This window comes from Tigriopus californicus, chromosome 12 (genome assembly GCF_007210705.1).
Source record: "Tigriopus californicus strain San Diego chromosome 12, Tcal_SD_v2.1, whole genome shotgun sequence".
In the NCBI taxonomy this organism is placed as follows: Eukaryota; Metazoa; Arthropoda; class Copepoda; order Harpacticoida; family Harpacticidae; genus Tigriopus; species Tigriopus californicus.
Window position 1 is genome coordinate 5,196,540 of NC_081451.1, and position 18,576 is coordinate 5,215,115.

General features: G+C 42.9%; 2 protein-coding genes across 14 annotated transcripts; one reads left to right on the forward strand and one right to left on the reverse strand.

Annotated features, from left to right (window-relative positions):
* Positions 1-1,411: 1,411 nt before the first annotated feature.
* On the reverse strand, positions 1,412-16,667 carry LOC131892352 (trichohyalin-like). 7 transcript variants are annotated; one of them, XM_059242172.1, is made up of 14 exons: positions 16,425-16,667; positions 16,242-16,291; positions 7,611-7,719; positions 7,096-7,544; positions 6,827-6,938; positions 6,563-6,757; positions 6,223-6,251; positions 5,251-6,152; positions 5,021-5,184; positions 4,717-4,953; positions 4,524-4,652; positions 2,588-4,453; positions 1,825-1,902; positions 1,412-1,762 (listed from the first exon to the last, which is right to left on the reverse strand). In XM_059242172.1, the coding sequence occupies exons 2-14, from the start codon at positions 16,251-16,253 to the stop codon at positions 1,617-1,619; spliced, it is 4,428 nt and encodes a 1,475-aa protein (XP_059098155.1). In that variant the 5' UTR covers positions 16,254-16,291; positions 16,425-16,667; the 3' UTR covers positions 1,412-1,616. The 7 variants fall into 7 exon arrangements, with proteins under 7 accessions (XP_059098155.1, XP_059098150.1, XP_059098152.1 ...); XM_059242167.1 differs by adding an exon at positions 9,230-9,331 and having other exon boundaries at positions 7,096-7,719; XM_059242169.1 differs by lacking the exons at positions 16,242-16,291; positions 16,425-16,667 and adding exons at positions 9,230-9,331; positions 13,955-13,991.
* Positions 1,968-16,174, forward strand: LOC131892355 (neuronal calcium sensor 2-like). Of its 7 annotated transcripts, none has more exons than XM_059242180.1 (2): positions 1,968-2,105; positions 15,466-16,174. In XM_059242180.1, the coding sequence occupies exons 1-2, from the start codon at positions 2,079-2,081 to the stop codon at positions 16,093-16,095; spliced, it is 657 nt and encodes a 218-aa protein (XP_059098163.1). In that variant the 5' UTR covers positions 1,968-2,078; the 3' UTR covers positions 16,096-16,174. The 7 variants fall into 7 exon arrangements, with proteins under 7 accessions (XP_059098163.1, XP_059098167.1, XP_059098165.1 ...); XM_059242184.1 differs by having other exon boundaries at positions 1,990-2,032; XM_059242182.1 differs by lacking the exon at positions 1,968-2,105 and adding an exon at positions 13,740-13,902.
* Positions 16,668-18,576: the final 1,909 nt, after the last annotated feature.

The following is an 18,576-nucleotide window of genomic DNA, read 5'->3' on the forward strand; positions in this document are numbered from 1 at the left end:
GAAGGTATTGATATTAGAACTTCAATGGATGCTTCAAAGAAATAGTCTTTTTATACACATAGTGCATACTGTAGGGTTTAGGCGCTATTTGCATTCATTTGAACAACTTCTGCACTAATTGTACTTCACTATTTATGACACAGTGCTTGTACAGATTGGATTGAGGGATGGGTCCTCTAAGCAACAGCTTTCTGATAACTAATCGCCATTTTGGTAGGTCAATGGCCTAATTTTCATTACAATGTATGCAATAAAAACCAAAATACGAATTATCAGACCAGACAAAAAACGGTCCTTAGGTTTTCGAAACATATTTGTCAAAATGGAAACTTTAAATACGAAAAATTAAGGTCAAAATCTTCTTTTCTTCAAGCTTTAAAGAATGTATTGTGTATATCAGTAAATAAAAATGTGGCTTTTATTAATAGAGTAATGTTAGTTGAACAATACCCTTAAACTATAAATGACTTGGAACTGTAATTCGATCACAAAACAAAAAAAAATAGTGTTAGCCCCAAAAGTTCCAGTGACCTCTCAAAATATTGACGTCATCTCCTTTTCCTGCTTTAATGTCCCAATTCGCTGTACTCATGGTAGAAGGATTTTTTTGCAAACAAGTCCTAATTAGTCTTACATTCAAAGGAAGTCTGGTTTTTGCCAATGCCAATCAAGTGAGGAAAAAAATTCACTGATCTATCATAGCCTTCATGGACTAGTTTGTTGATGATATTGATGATATTATTAGCTCTTTGCCATGAATATGTATTAACAAATTGACCTCATTTGAAAAGTAAAAAATGCAAACTCTATGGAGCAAGTTAGGGACCATGTGAATTGACATATCTTTATCATCTTATTTGATATTTTGTATGCGCTTAAAGTATTGATGAGTTTGAACGACTTGCCCCAAATTTGCTGAACTTTTGTACAAAATGGCAAATTAAAGGATAAGTAGTAATAAGTGGGGTAATAGCAATGCAAGGTTTTGAGGACCTAAATTTGGTTTTTGCATCCACCTCCCAATCTACACCCTGACTCAAGAGATATAAAGTGTCGAAATTTACAAAATGCACGTTCTTTTATTCATCTTTTGTTTTACAAATTTCAAAATAATGTTCTAGAATGGTGTGTTACCTTACTTTGGCATCAACGAGGAAAATACAAAGCAAATCTTGCGGTAGTAGTAGGCTCATTTTTTACAACATGGATATGATTTAAGGCTTTCAAAATTGATTTTTCCTATTGCATCAACTAATCAGTTAGAAAACAGAGGTCTTAGAACCGTATACATTGTCTACGCAGTTCATTTGGGGATCAGTGAGTGAGCTCCCCGCTAAAAGAGCATGAGTGATTCAATTTCATTGCCTCATTTGTGGACAGATTCTTGCTTGAAATCACGCAAAGCCTCTGATTAAGAAATTGTCTCTCTTTATTGATCCATTCAACTGTCTCGTCACGAGTTTTGACACAGACTTCAATATTCTCGTTGAACGAAAACATCGATTATAAATTCTCTTTCAATCACTGGAGCCAGAAAAGCATCACAGTCACTTGTAAGGGCTCGGAAGGGGGTTGGTTCCAAGATGGTCAGAAAGGGATCCTCAAATGAGGGAAATCTAGTACATAGCGGATTTGCGATTGAGTTGCGGGCTGCCCTTGATGCCGTACAATTTCCGGAAAGTTACGGGCCGATAGGTATCATCCACGTTCCTCCAGCCTCTGGCAATGGCATTATGGTTATCCCACTTTTCCACCTCAGCATCTGCATTTAAAAAAGGGTTTCATTTAGCAGTCGGTTGAGAAAGAATATTTGTCACAAAATACCTGTGAGGTGATGCTCGGGTTGGTTGGGATGGTCTCCAATCCTTCGCCGACTTTGAGATTCTACATATTCTTCATTGACTGAAAGAAATTTCATATAATTATTATTAAGTGCTCTATTCCTTTTCCCGAAAATTGGTCACACTAAGGGTCATATTTGCAAGTCAACAAAACAAGAAGTACATTTGTAAAACCAAGGCGAGAAGACAAAGTGAGTGAGACAGTGGCATCACAGAGACAGAACTGAAGGTTGAAATATGGGGCTCCGACACACCAAAATAAAAGTAGGACATTTAAAAACAGCCTTCTTTGTCTATGTCAATTTCACATGCACCTGTGTGTTTGGCGGTTTCTCTTTTCTGGGGTTTGTTCACTCACTTTAGTCGTGTGTGCTTATGTACTTATTGATTGAAGACTTTGTTGGAAGTGACACTGGAGCAATTGAAGTATAGACTAGAGGTTGAAGAAGAAGATTGGAGCACCTGTCCTCCTGTGGAATGTCCAGCCCCCTGGATTGGCAGTAGAGACTGCGGGAGGGCCGACATGATGGGTGGCAGTGGGGCATTCAAGTCCGCCATCATGGCATCAAAGTTAGCCTTGAGCTGCTGAGACGTGGGCTTCCCTGCACCCAATGAAGAGGTGGAGGAGGGTCGAGGATGTGGAGGAGGCTGGATATTCGTGAAAGGAGAGTGCTCCATCTTGTTGCCTGGACTCATCCGTGGAGGGTTATCATTAGTATTAGTAACAGGGAAACGCGTTCTCATACCTCCCAAGATGGCAGACGGATCTTGAATGCCCCCATTGATTCCACCCTGTCCGCCAAATGACCCGTCAATGGTACAATAGTCGGCGATATGGGAGTTCGATAGACTTGATTGGCTTTGTTGAAAGGCTTGTTGATCAGACATTTGCATGGACTGAGCAGACGCTTGTGGTTGCTCCTGTTGCTGTTGTGGCTGAGTGAATTGTGGTTTAGGCTGCAAGGGTTGAACTTGGGGCACGATCATTTCCTGACGCTTCACAGGTCTGGAAATCATGTCGGGGGGTGGGGCGGCTTGTTTGAAATGTTCAACAAGATTTTTGACCGAATGCCGTTGTTGGCTCTCCATATCGTAGTTCTGCTGAAGGCCGGAGGGAGATTTCTCAATGTCCCCTTTTACTCGGAGCTGATTGCCAAATTCAGTTGCTTTTAAGGATGAAAATGGGGACACATCTTGGTCTTCCTCGCCATAAAGGCGAGGGCGCCCAATGGATCCAGTTTGTCTGAGTTGGTCTCCAAATTCAGTTTTACGCAAAGATGAGAAGGTCGAGTTGTCTGAGTCATCCCATTGACCCTGCTTGGAGGGTGCAGTGGTGAAATGGATATCCCCCTGCGTGCGAATAAGTGCTCCAGTAGTTGTTGGCCGCAAGGAAGTGGAGTAATCGGCACCTTCCATTGAAGACGACACTTGGAAGCTGCTGGACTGCTTTTGCTGGGATTCAGAATGGTGATAGTTTTGGAACTGGACGGGTTGTTGGCCTGGAGAGTGTCCAAATGTCTGCTGAGTTTGCACCTGGGACTGGGACTGGGACTGGAACGAGTAGGATTGAGATTGCGACATGGATGAGGATTGAAGTGAGTAATTGCCATCCTGGCTAGGTGGCTGCCACATGGGTTGAGCTAGTTGGGTCTGTTGTTGCTGCTGTAGTTGCTGTTCTTGTTGCTTTTGCCATTGCATCTGCTTTTCTTGCTGCATATGGAATTGTTCCTGTTGTCTCATCTGCTCCTGTTGTTGGCGCGCTTGCTCCTCTTGTTGTCTTACTTGTTGCTCATGTTGAGATCTTTGCTTCTCTTGTTCTTGTTGGAACCGAGCCTCCTCTGCTGCTGCTTGTTGGCGTTGGTATTCTTCCTGAGCTGCACGTTGCTCAGCAGCTTGTTGCTGCATTCGGAGTTGTTCTGCATGTTCCTGTTCTTGCCTTTGTCGCTCAGCTGCTTCTTGTTCCTGCATTCGGAGTTGTTCTGCATGTTCCTGTTCCTGCCTTTGCCGCTCCACCGCTTCTTGTTCCTGTCTTTGCCTCTCAGCTGCTTCTTGTTCCTGCCTTTGTCGCTCAGCCGCTTCTTGCTCGTGCCTTTGCCTCTCAGCCGCTTCTTGCTCCTGCCTTTGCCTCTCGGCCGCTTCTTGCTCCTGCCTTTGCCTCTCAGCCGCTTCTTGCTCTTGTCTTTGCCGCTCAGTCGCTTCTTGCTCTTGCCTTTGCCGCTCAGCCGCTTCTTGCTCTTGCCTTTGCCGCTCAGCCGCTTCTTGCTCTTGCCTTTGCCGCTCAGCCGCTTCTTGCTCTTGCTGTTGTCGCTCAGCCGCTTCTTGCTCTTGTCTTTGACGTTCTACTGCTTCCTGCTCCATTCTTGCTTGATCGGCTGCCTCTTGTTGCCGTCTTTGCATTTCTTCTGCGGCTGCCCTATTTTGGTCTTGATCAAATGAGGGTTGTTCTTGAGGTTGTTGTGGTCGATCCAGTGAAGGCGACTTTTGAATGGTTTGTTGTAGCGTTTGCTGCTGAACTTGGAAACTTCTCTCTTCGGAATAACGGTATTGAGAGGATTGTTGGGCTTGGAAACTCTCCACCATAGTAGGGCGTTGCTCAAGCATCTGAGGTTTCTCTGGGAAAAGAAAGAGAACAAATGTTGTTGACCTCATCAATTCATGCTAACCTATTGGGCATGTACATACCATTTGGTGCTTGCTTCTCTACATACTTGACGGAGCAATCATATTCCAAAGTTTCTTGCTCTTTGGCCTGAGCCTTCATCCATTCCTCATATTCTCGGTACTTTTCTGCCTCAAGTTGGTTCTCAAACGCTTAAAAATGACAACCACGATCGTCATGTTGAGATTAAAATGCTCGCAGTTGTATCTAGCTTACCCATGGGAGGTTGCGATTCGTGACGAGGTGGCGATTTGGGCTTTGTGGTTTGCTGGAACGTTGGTTGGGATTGTTGGGGCTGGTGAAAGTTATTGACCTTTAGCTCTGATGGATATCTTGTTTCCTTGGGTTGCATAGATTCCAGAGATGGCATCTCAGATTCTCTAGGCACACTCCTTGACACTTCAATGGAACTTTTGCGTGAACCGGAATAAGTCTCATTGATCCGGGATGATCCTGAAAGAGAATTGAAATGTTATGTAAGGCCTAATACGATGTTCCTGTCAGAGTTATTGACACAAACTTGGAAGAGTGCTTGATTTAGATCCCCAAGGTTTGGGCATCTTGGCAGTCCAAACATTGATTCCCTGGGCATTGTGAATTGAATCGTCGAACTTGGGGGTGAACAGATGACCCTTGAGACTGCAAGGCTTGACAGACGCTGGTAGTTCTACCTCTCGCATAGCCCTTTAAGGAACAAACAATCGGATATTGTTGATGATTCAACATGAAAGCCAATTACAAAACACTCACATAGGAGGGGGTAAGCTCGACGAGAAAGAGGGTTGAATTTGCGCAGGAGCTCGGTAAGATTCGGGCTGCGGCATCGACTGGTATGATTGGGCGTGTTGTTGAAGTTGTTGCTGCTGAAACTGATCAAACTGCTGAGTCTGCTGGAAGCTTTGGCTTTGGTGCGATTCGAATTGTTGGAATTGCTGCTGACTTTGTTGCGCCTGTGAGCCATATTGTTGAGATTGATGTTGATTCTTATGGTGGAAAGGTCCACCATCCACAGCAGTAGGATGGAAATTATCTCGCGGTTCCTTGAACGCAGAATGACCGCCATACATTCCAGGATTTTGAAGCTGTTGTGGTTGCTTCACCCAAGCCGGTGTGCCCTCTTGGGCTTGGGAACGAATAACCCCTCCTTGTTGTTTCTGGATGGCTTGACGGGTCTTCTGGTGCCGCATCGCCATTTGTTGTTGTTGTTCCATAGTCTGGGCCTGGATGAGTTGATTTCGCTCCCGCTCCTCCTCCCTTTGCCGTTGGTAGGACTCCTCTTTCATGCGTTGTTGCTCTTGCATCTTCCGCTGCATGTCCATCTCCTTCTCCTTCATGATTTGCTCCTGGTGCATGGTCTGTTGCTGGACATACTTATCGGCGTGGCGTCTGGGATCCTCACGCCCCAAGGTGTTTTCGTCAATGACCCATTTCTCAGCCTTCTCCTTCCTCTTCGCGAAGAGCTCCCCACCGCGGCCTTTGCAAGCCTCCAAGTTTTCGACCACATGGTGAGCGGTGTCTGGTGAAGCACCGCCTTGTGCCAAGATCTGCATCTCGGGGAGTTCCTCCTCGGGCAAGTCGGTCCAATCATGGAGTTTTCCATCCGGATTCATGACCAATTTTAAGTTGGGAACCTTGTCGTGACGAGGGGGTTCCTATAAATATGGCAAACTCATGTACTGTGGCAACCTTTTGAGTTTCATGGATTTGGCATTGGTTACTTACCTCATCTTCGTAGGTTGTGAATCCGTCTCCTGGAAGAGGGATTGTTAACATTATTAAATACTGGTCACTGAATATGTATGATTCAATATCTCAAATGTGCTTCATGCGAGGTGAGTACAATGAAGAAAGGTGTATCTGTCTAGGGATACTTCAGAGTTATTGTTCTTTGAAACTATCAAATTTTATCCGAAACCTCAATATATGCATAGGTGGAGAACAAACTTGATCAGTCGGAAAGCATTAGGCTTTACTTGCCTCATGTTCTGTGGATGTGTTTTTTGTTTTGTATCTTCTCGGTCATGACTTAAGAAATACAAGTTATGGATTAATGTTTACTAACCCTTGGCACTCCCATGAATCCACTTGCCTGACTTCTTGGCCCTTTTCATGAACATTTCTTGACCAACACTGGTCCTATTACCCTCATCATACAGAGATGATGATAACTTATGAGCCATCTCAACCTGCTCCTGAACACTGGGATGATGTTGTGGCGAGTAGAACGCGCTGTCCGTGAACATTTGTTTAGGATTTCCTGGAAAAATACATTCCATATTACTTTATTTGGCAATCATCCTAAAAGGATGAGGTGTTGCTTTCGTACTTCTCTTCAGGGATCCCGTGTCTGGACCAGCATCAATCACCATGGTCGACGATGATGTTTTCGAATAGCTCATGGAGGTGGAGCTCTGGCTCTTGGTTTGTACCATTTGCATCTAAAATACCAAACTTGTACATGTTAATGGACCTTATGGGTTTGATTTTATGGATGATGGTTTCGTGATTCAGTTTCCTTTTCTTCCCATTCAATCGGAATCGGAAATTTGTATGCCTCGAAACCTGGCCAAAAAAGCTTAATTTAGATGAGCTCACCTGTGGTTTGAACGGGGCCTGAACCCCGGGGCCATCGGTGTTGTCTGCCACATGGGGTTGCATGACCTTCCTGGGTCCGTTCATTCCAACTTCTGGGAGGCCCATGGGTTCAAAATTTGTCATCTCAGCCGGCATGGACATTGGTCTAACTTTGCCCTTGAACTCGTGAGGCAATCTTAGTCTGACTGGATTATTGAGTTGAACCATGGGACCCACTTGATCTTCCTCATGGTGATATCCATTAGTTCCATTCTGCGCATCACCATTGACATGAGGAAGCTCTCCCTGGTTCTCCTTGTTTTCCTCCCCATCCCCGTTGATTAATGGGGCGACCTCTTGGAACTCGCCTTCATCGAGATCCTTTTCAATGTCCGTGATGGCGGATTGAATTGTGCTTTGGAGACCTTGGTCGATTTCCCGAGTATGTGCTGCATTCCCTGACTTGGTATCTAGAGGGAAGAGCTGGTTCATTTTCGGGGAAATTGGCCGTGTGATTCCATGGCTCGGTTTCTCACCATGGAACCGCTCATAAGTCTCTCTTTCGGGGTCGGTATGACTGTCTGGCACTGGCACCGCAGGAGCCGGCGGTTCCTCCAATGGCAAGACCATTTTCCCCGTCATTTCCTGGAGAACAAAACACAAATTGAGTCATTTGCAGGTCTTTCCAAGTAAATAGGAACTCTGACTTTATCAAAAGAGCGATCATTACACAAACGACCCACTAAAGAACGAGAAAGCTCGATGAGTGCATTGAGAAGCTGTTCGCTTCTCTTTACGATTGCTATTTGTTGGTTTAGAAGGATCGACGGGCACATAAGTTTTTCCAAGGCTGACTTTGTGGGATTGTGTTCCTGTATTCTCTTTGTACTTGTAGACAAGAAACGAATCGTAAATCAATGCTATATCTTACTTTGTATTGCTCAAGAGAATTCCTCAGCGAGTTAGATAATCTACTTGAACCTCAAAGGCAAAGCAAGGCCTTTGGTTCTTTTTTGTTTAGCCAATACAAAATAATGACAACGTGTTTGTGGACACTTTGTTGAGCTCACCAGTGAATAGGGACGGTCAGTTAAACATTGTCAGAGAAAATTGTCGCTTGGCCGATTTCCCTCAGGATAAATCACGATGTCCCTCGAATTAAGTGACAGGCAGGGTTGGCGTTTATTTTGCACGCCATTTTGACCATTGACTTGAGCTAGTCTTCCCAAGAGTGTTGCATCAACTCTGGTTTGAAACACATCAAATATAATTACCACTGACCAAAATGCTTTAAATGCTCAAGGAATAAAAATATTTTTTCAATGTTTGGAAGTTACAACGTACATAAGGATAAAAGAAACATGTTTTTACATCCTACTAAGACTAAAACACTTTGGGGAGTTGCAATGGAACAATTTTGATAGTACCCATTATTTCTATACTGCTTACATATATCACCAACTCAAGGTCACATGCTTTTATAAAACATTTTAGTGACTTTTCAATGGTACAATGTCTCTTCTGAAGCAAAAGAGGCTTTCAAATTATCGTCATCAATTTCAACAGAAACACATTGTAATCTACCATTCACAAGGTTATTTTACTGAAAAGTGGCTTGTTTGAAAAGGCAAATTTTGCCCAATTTTGGATAAGGATGGTTTGAATTTTCATTCAATGTGGACAGAGATGGTTGTGCTTACCTATATTTTCATTGATTTCATCATTAGACTTATCCCAATGGTGCATTTTGAATAGCAATTTTTATTTTATTTATTTACTTTTTTAGACATGAAAAGGAGTCCACAAGGCGATTCAGTCTGATAAAAAAAGGAAGAACAAGATTACTTTTGTCCTTGTTGAGGTTACATGCCTCTCTGCACGCCGTAAATAGCTTGTGTTTTTCAAATCCAAAACTGGCATGTTGTCGAATTCTCAGCGTTCATATGACAAGATTAGCAGTTCAAGCAATTTACCAACCCTGATCGACTTCCTCCTTTCCCGTAATTTCCTTTCTTTCTGGCCAATTTATTTGGCTCTCAGGAAGTTCAATATTTTCGACCGATGCTCATTTACAGTATATGGCCTTAGCAACGTCTCGTTGTTGTTCCCCAAGCAATTTCTAAACATATCTGGATGAAGAAAAATGAGTTCCCACCTCTGCGGATTCAAAACCTCGCGATGCCCTTTTGGCTGCAATTGCGTCCCCAAGGCCTTCGGGTGCCACATTAACCCCTCCAGCTAAATCACGGCCTCTAACCTGGAAAGATTCCAAAGAGAATTCTCAGATTTGACCTCATAGCTACGCAAGTACGACGTTGCGTTGCTCTCGCTTCTAAAGAAACCATAGTCTCCGATAACAATTATTTGTCACTTCCTAATAAATGTACTTTATCGTCTCTTTCTCTTGGTGATTCAGTGTTAAGGTCAAAGAAGCTCAATAACGCCCTTTGATACGGGCTCAAAAGCTCTGATGTTAAAACTTATTAAAAGTTCTATAAATATTGCTGAAAAACTTGGATTGATTTGTTTTCATCTAGGTATTGCTTAGTCATCCTAAAGTTTTTTTTTAAACATTCATGGAAAGAGGTCTATTTAAGCACGCTTTGTTGGCCCCACGGTTGATCCGACGAGAGCATATATGAGTTACTTTCAAATTAAAAATGCAGTCTCCACATATTTAGGTTTTATTTTTGGTTTGGTTTGGTTTTTCACGGGCTTATCCAACCGCTACAGGGAATGTAATCCCCAGTACTATTAAAATGAAAGGTTATAATTCGTCTATTTATTACCTTTCAATCTTTATATGATGATTGGTATAAGTAATTTATTCCATTTCGTACATGCATTTTGGCCTCACCCGTGCCAAGTTCAGAGTGAAGTTGTACAAAAGAACGCCAATTAAATAAAAAAGGCTTCTGGACGAAGTCTAGCTGTTTTATCCCTCAACCTCGTCGCGAAAGATTCGTGCCATTTTTAACTTAGGCAGCATCCCGAAACTTTTTGATTTAAATATCTTGGAATGCAAAATCGGGCCATGCTAAACCCGGAGGTGTCAACATGCTTGAGCAAAAAAGAATGAGTTTGATCGTTGTAGCGTTAGCAAAAATTGAATTGGTCAAAAGTTGCGCAAAATAGCTCACACCATACGTTTTGCAATCTATGCTCAATCAAAAAATTATAAAGCGAATGTGTTTTGTTATTGAAAGCAGTCCGTAGGTCAGACAAATTTAGGGTTTGGAATACATCATTGGTTGTCCAGAGTTGATAGTACGAAGGAGTTTCGAGTATGGATGAGATTAGACTTACAACTTTATTGAAAACATATTTCAAAAATTGAGCTTGGGGGATGAATCTCAAAAACACAGTTCATTGGAGTGTCCCGAAGGTCCATGATACAGAAGGTCGACTTCAACGGGATACATTGTTTGTATTGACAACAAAAACAAAATCTAACGGAAATCAGTCAAAATTCATTCCCTAGGTTGAGATTTTGAAAAAAGGATAATACTATGCTAAAATTGAAGATCCAGTCCCATCCTCTCTTGATTGCCCCTCGAAGTCCATCGACTTGATAGCAGATCGTAAAGCTTGCTTTTCTCGGGTCCAGTAGAGGCTAAAAAGACACGCAGTGATCGTTTGTCAAGCGTGTCAAAACATCAGATACCGACATGTCTTGTTTCCGTTCCCCTCTCGTTTTACCTTTTTCCATTGAACTGCCAACACTTGCCCACTTATTGTGATTTATTGTAATGTTTTTCTATGCCTTGTCACTTCTCAGTAGACAACCTCTCTCTTGCGTGGAAGCAATATCAATATCTTGTCTCGACCTTTGAGCACCAACATTAGGTTAAGCAATCGTTGTTTTTTTTTCTTCACTCAAAAAGGACTAAAATAAAGAAGGCGCTTGAATCTAAAGCTTACAGTTCCTCCAATGGACTTGGTGATACCAGCATGATTTTCTTCATAACGCTTCAGAAACTTGTCACCATTCAGTAGAGCCTTGAATGAATAGAACTTCAGGCAACCACTTCAACTTTGAACCTGGTTTTAGTAACACTGTTTGCCGTGTTACTCTGTCTTCGAACTCCAAGGAGCATGGCCCGTTTAAACTCAAATTGACTAAAAACATGTTATTTTGGGTAAAAATGCCCTCATTAAAACTGTTTCATGTTCTAGATCTCAAGTTTGATGGAAGGTGTGGCATAGCGTGCCTGGTGTTGAAATGCCGTGCAGGAAGTTAGGGTTCGATCTCTGCTAACGACTCCCTCTTTTGAGTCAAAAGAGAGCGTTGGATTGTCAACGTACAATGTTTATGAAACGTGTGGAATGTGGAACAAACCCAGTTTATAAGTGCTTCATTTGGCATTGTGGGTTAGCTTTAAACGCTTTATTTAGCCTATTGATAGAGTTGACCTTGTTCAAGCAATGGCTTTAAATAGTCCACATCCGGGAAGCTTATTTCACCTCTATCTTTTGCTCGACATGTCTGTTATGCTGGCATCTCTCCATCGAGTTTGAGTTTGAGAGTCAAAGGAACTCGGAAAGTCTGGTTCTTTTACACCTCCTTCATCTTTTGAAACTCGATTAGAAAGATGAAGGCCTCGTGAAAACGTTGCAACGAAAATAATTCCATTTCCACCCAACGAAAGTTCGTTTCCACTCTTTTGTTGACAAAAAGCAAACCCACAAAAAACGTGCAAGTCCAAATCCGTTGTGCTATTTATCATCCAGATCTAACAAGTATTTTTATGAACTTTCGTGCCAAATGCATTCTTCCAAATATCGTCGACTTATTGCGTCTAGTTTGCTTATTCATTTGCTTTGAGCGAAGCCAACGGAGGATAAGAGGCATGTCACCTCCAGTACTACTTTTTAATTACGAGAAAAAAACTATGCAGTGATTTGTTTTGCAACATTTTTGGCAATAACTATTAAAGCACTCCTGACATTTTGAGTCTATTTTTTCAAGAAGCATTTGACCCATTCGTTGGGAGAAAAAAAATGTTCCCATATTTTTGGAAAATGCCATATTTCGATGAATATACATATTTTCATACATGCGTATAGACTTTCCAATTTAAAGTGAGATTGATATAGACTAATAATCATGGTATTGATACATCATACTCCCTGTCTTCCGAATGTTACACGAGTGATCGTTATGAAAGAGCGAATATGACGCAGTGTACCTCAAAAAAGGCAATGTACCAGTCTACCAAATCAATTTTTACGATACCAGATATTGATCCCATTCACCCTGGATTTATGCAACCAGTCCCGATGTTCCTTTGCTAGCCTTGAAATGTAACTCATTCGGGGGTTTTGTTGGAAACGTTTGTGATATCACCCTCTGAATTCATCGTCTGCTCTCCTCGGCCTTTATTCTTTGCTAATGAGTCATTCAAGTAGTCCCGCTTCTTGGACCTTTCAATTTTCAGAACAGAACAAGTTGCTTTATTTAAAAGGGCTCTGAAAGCAATGAATGAACCTTTGTTAGAAGTGAAGCTTCGTAGAAAGTTGCCCTTTGGTTTGGGACCTTTCAGTCAAGAGTTGATTGGTTAAGCACTTTTTTGCCTTCATGAACGAGCCCACTCCATCAAACAGGCAAGTTTGAACGGCAAATGAAGGGTTACAATGCCAACGAAAATGTCCGAGGTGGTGTGACTCACATTGTTCAGATGAAACAAGGTTATTTTTGCACTTAATTTGGGATTACTTCAAACCCGACTGACATGACTGAAGCTCATTGAAAAGGCTGCATTTTTTGTGTTGTTTCAACCAGTAATTCATGTTTGAATTTTGCACAATAGCCTCTGCTTTGAATATGCGAGCGACAGGCTCAATATAATTTTATTTCATGTGGTTTTGAATAATTGTCGACCAAAGCCCATGCATATCTAGTAAACATATCGGTATCGATTTCATGGAACGGAAATCGATTTCCTGCCTTTTTTTCAATCTCCTTCTATTCATTCAATGGTACTAATTCTACTTATTCTTTCAAATACTACAAATTTTTATTCAATACGATGCTTTACGCGCAATATGAAAGAGGCCGGATTCACCCAACCTCGCCACATTTGGGTGGTCTGAGTTTAAATCACAGATCATTTGGTTTGGTCTTAAACATCTTTCAGTCCGTCCACGATCAGTCATATTTCTTAAAACAAGACACATAGCGCCCCTGATCCTCGAGCAGTTCCCGTGTCCTCCCGCCAAAAAAACTAGCAATCATCATCATCAACGACATGAGTGCTGATCAATTCAGCACTCTTCCAGTCGTTGTAATCTGAACCCACATTCCCAATATCAGAGATTGCGCCCCGATTCTATAAATATACTGTGTGTAAGTGTGTGTATGTATGTGCAAGCGTGTCTGTGTGAGCCCAAGCATACCTTGAGTACAGGACATGCACACACCAACACACGCATGCACACACGCATGCACATACAGCATGATGGAATTGAGATGGTTGGAATGGCAGACGCCCTGGAAAAAAGAATCTCCTTTGCTGGTAAATGGAAGGTCGTCTTGCAGCCACCAATCCAGTACTGGTACTCCGAATGTTGTAGTAGGGAGTGGATGGATGAGCGGAGCGGAGCTTGGGCGCGTACCTCCTCAGTAAATGTAATGAAACTCACACGCAGACAGACCTACACACAGATCTCCATGGACAGGCCTCAGTTGTTTTTTGGCCATGTCCCGAGTGGTGGTGGAGCCCCTTTGAGTCATTTGGACTGCTGTTTTGAAACGTGGGGATCACACAACAACTGGTGGCTGATCATTTCTATCTTTACCTACAAAACTGTGGCGAGCCCGCCAAGAAGGTAGGCGATCTATTTTTACTGAATTTAAGTCTTATCAAGTGTTGACACTTACTTCTTTAGTATTGACGTCACATACGCACATGCCAGGGCTTTAGAGCAAAGGAAGAGAGGTAGGAAGAGTAAAGGTAGAGAGAGAAAGAGAAAAAGAAAGAGAATGAGAGAAGGCCGTCGTCATGAGTCAAAAGTAACCTGAAATCCAAGCACGAAAGCCAGTTGTTCTCCACGAGTTAAACCTTTAACATACAAGGACAACTGTTGTTATAATTGGTTCTCTAGCACAATGACTTATTCAGTCACTCTCTCGAAAAAGGTAAGGGAGTAACTTAATGTGTAGAGATAAGGAGCCGTCTACTCTAGAGGCTCTTTTCTTTCGTGTTGACTATATCGATTTAAGACTCTCGATTATTTCGGTGTATGGTGCACAGTCTTGAAATATATTTCGATTCCCTCTAACATTTTCGGACCTCGGAGTGACAACCGATAACTGCTCCGGATTTTAATTCATCCATCAACAACGTATTTTCATAACTAATCCTCTAGATTTTGATCCTCTGTCCTCATATTTCAATTAAAACAATGCAGGCCTTTTTTCTTCACAACTGATAACTTTTGTGTAAATTGGGATCACGATAAGCATAATGATAAAAAAAGACATTTTCACGGCATGTCTCGCAAGGACAATGAGCTGGATCATTCTGGCAAAGAACTTCGGGGATAGGTGCTAGTAAGTAAAGCGAGAGAGAAAAAAGACGTTTTTGAGTTGCAATGCACTCAAGTGTGACAGGCCCAAGGATGTGTGGACGGGATATGGGTGTGTAGTTTGTACTGTACATCTCGTATGTGCAGATTCAAAATGAGCGCTTGTGTGGAGAAGAGTGGATTTGTGATAAACATTTTTGTTTCTCTTAAGGGTGATGCGAATTGATCTTTCTCCCCAGAGATGCTGGAGGAGGATGAAGATGAAATAGGTGCTGTTTGCTAGTCTCAGATCTATCTGTGAATGTCAATTGGCGTACATCCGTGTTCACATCTTAGTTGGTGCCTAGACCGAAAGCGAGCACATATTTAGGACGGCTCTGCACGTGTAACCAGCAACTCCACGAATTTCAAAAGGCAATCAAGCCGAACGTCAAATATCGGAGACCATTATTAGCAATTGGGGTTTTCGATCATGCACTGTCCAATCCAAGCTCTTGTGGTGAATAGAGACCAGAAGGGAAAGTGGGCTCGACGATCATTTATGTAATCGATCCAAGTTGATGTAGTGGCTCACCAGGGGGGCCAAATAGGGTGGGAGGGGTTCAGCTTTCAATGCTTAATGTTAATAGGTCAGGCGTTTAATTGCAAAACTATTCTACTCGTATCCTTTTTAGATTGGAACAACAAAAGCCCTCTCAAACAAAAGAACCTGGTGTTTGAAATTTTACTTTTTAGCCTAGGTTTGGTTGAGTGTCAAGTTTGCCTCTTCCGCGATATTCCGCTCGAACTCTCCCAACCTAGTCAAAAAAAGGCTTGTTGATTAAGAAAAAAATGGTAATATTGGGCTTCATTTGTGCATTTCAGCTTCAAAAGGTGCTCCGCTTACCCCATCTATCGGACTCTAGGAAAATGGGCTGTGCCAACGGGAAATCTGCCCTCACAGAGGACGACCTAGAATTCATTGCCACCCACACGGCCGTCACTCGCGAAGAGGTGGACGCTCAGTACGAAAGTTTCCTCCGGAAGCATCCGGACGGGCAAATTTCGCGGAAGGAGTTCAGTGCTCTGATGCGTCAATGCTATCCCAATGCGGACACGGACAAGCTGGAAAAGCACATCTTCCGGATGTACGACTCCAATCAAGACGGCTTCATCGACTTCCGCGAGTTCATGATCGTCCTGTACATCATGTCGAGTGGCAGCCCGGAGGAGAACCTCCACCAGATCTTTAAAGTGTTTGATATTAACAACGATGGAGCCATCAGCATGCGTGAGCTCAAACGTATCGTTAAGGACCTGTTTCATTTGCTCTCGCCCGAGGACAATCCGGAGCAGGCCAGCAAGAGTGCCATGGCCAGTATGGCCTTCAAGGAGATGGACACGAACTCGGATGGGAAGGTCACTCGGGAGGAATTTGTCAAGGCCATCATGGGCCAAGAGAAGTTCAGCTCCAAACTTGCCCTCAAGATTGTGGACGTGTTCATAACGGAATAATATATATCGCTCCATTTCTCGCCTATTTGACTTGCCACCTCCAGATCCTGTTAGCTTCTTCGGCACGCCCCCTCCCCCACTGTTCCCCCCCCACCCACCCACCGCATCTTTGTCAATGAAATAGTTGAAAGAATCTCTCTACTTACATTCGGGTCCATCTTGGATCAAGCAAAGTCGAAGAAGAGAATGGATTGGTCTGAAGGAAACAAGAGAACGAGTTGGAAACCGTTTGTTCCGTCACATGTGCCACAAGAAAGTATTAATTAGCAATAAACAATCACAAATGACGCCACATAACCAAATGCAAAAGATCTATGGTCAATATCTACCTGCGAAACTGAAGGCAGTGGATGGTAAAGAGAGAGGGAGAGAGAGAGAGCAAGGGAGAGAGAAGGTGGCTGTCCTGACGGTCGGTTGTGTAATTGTGGGTCGCACTATCACATCGAGCCCATGGTTCACTTCTCACTGATTTCCCCCCCTTCAAGAGCCACTTTGCGAGTGATGTGAGGAACACTCCAAGAAATGTGGACTGTCCGTCTCGACATCCACAGTTCGGTCCCACTCGTACCCTAGCCACACGTAAACTGCTCTAGGACCCGTTCCAACTCCCACCTAAGCTACTCGAACTCTCGCAAGCTTGGGCACATGTGGGGAACCTGGAGGAACCTGGAGGAACCTGGAGGAACTTGAACGAACCTGGAGGAGGGGGGAGGCAATTGCGAGGGAACGAGGAGGGAAAGTTCAGTTCATTATTGGCACAGAATGTGTTGGAGACTTTATGCCTTTGCAGGGAAACACGCGAGGAGGGACATGTTTAGGTACTCATCTCGTGGCCTGACGACTGCAGCATGACAGGAAAGTTCCGTTCGCCCGATTTATGGAATATAAATTTTGTATTTGTTCTTTAGGATCCAAATTTGTTAAGGGTTTGTAACCCCATGACGTCATCGTTGATGAACATTGTTTGAACAGTTCTTTTGAATGTTGGCGAAAGAAATTGCTTGAGAGATATGATGATTTATGGGAAACCCAGTTAATTGTAAGTTACGCTTGCTTGGAATATATAAGTGATGTTGTGACTATTACGTCAGCTTAGGCCGAGGCTCCAGGTCACTTGCCCTAATCGTAAAACTATCACTTGGACTAATTGTTTTATTGGCTAATCTTTAAACACCGCTTAACATTGTAAATAATGTATTGACTCATGAAGTTATTAGAGATGTTTGAGCCAGTTCTTTTATTTCGCATTGCACAAGACTTTGGGAACAGGTTGCAAGAATATATTTGGTGTGATCTCCTGATCTGGAGGACAATGTCCCAGGATAATCCAATCGGTTTGATCCATCTTCAGTTTTTGACTCTCAAAAATCTCTTCTCAAAAAAATCTGGAAACAAGTTGGGATTCCTCATTTGAAAGGGAGGAATTTCGTCCCGAAGTTGACGCCTGCTTTTGCATGAGAGACAATCTTTGTCGCCTCGCCAAAAATACATTGGGAAAAGCCAGGATTCGTCCAGCTCAACCCCTGCAGCAAGTAGCACGGTACACATTCACATCCACGTTCCCCGCCGTTCCACGCGTGTTCTCTCAATTCCATTCACTCAAACGCTCACTTGCATGCACTCATTGTCCTATCCTGACCCTTATTAGGTCGGTCAGGCCTCCCCTGCATCACGGCCGTGGTAGGTCACTGTGAAAATTTTAAAGGTACAAGTGAGCTCCACCCTGGACATGAGCACTGACCTAAAATAGGCAAGAAGCCTCATTCTCGGAAATGGCCATCTGATCATGTTTCCAGACTCTAAAAACCCTTCAGAACCTGCATGCTATATTTTTATTTTCGTTTCTGTATTGCACAAGTGAGAAGTAGGAAAGTAAACACAATTTCTTCCACAAGATGAATATTTCCAAGATTTCATCTTCCATTTAAGAGTGGGTTAACGACCATCATATACCGACACTCAAGATACTTGCATGGTATAGTCTGTAACTTTTAAACTCAAGTTCATTAGCATATTTAAAGGGTTTGGAAGATCAATTAATTTGCTCAAGACACCAGAATGTTTGCCACAAGTTGACCAATCATGATGGCCCTTGTCAACAAGGTTACCTACAACTATTTTGCTAGATTACAAATAGTTGCCATCTTCTTCTCGTCAACGAAAGCTTCAATTCAACAGCTGACATGAGAAGTAGAAACCGAACCCCTACTTTAGAGGTCAGTGACGCCATGTAGGAAGGTTTTTTCTACTCGCTTCTCTTGGTCAAACTCAGGTTTTCGGTCAGTGTTCAAAAGTATCCTGTCAGCTAAGTCGGACTTTGCCTGAAAGCACTGGATCTACTAACTTTCGGCTCGAAGGTCCGTTCAACTACTCTCTCGTACTGACTCTATCATAGTAATATCCTTCCTTTTTTTGACCCGCCGAGGAATCGTGATGTACCGTATAAACACATTTTGAATTGCCAGACGTTAATCTTGACGA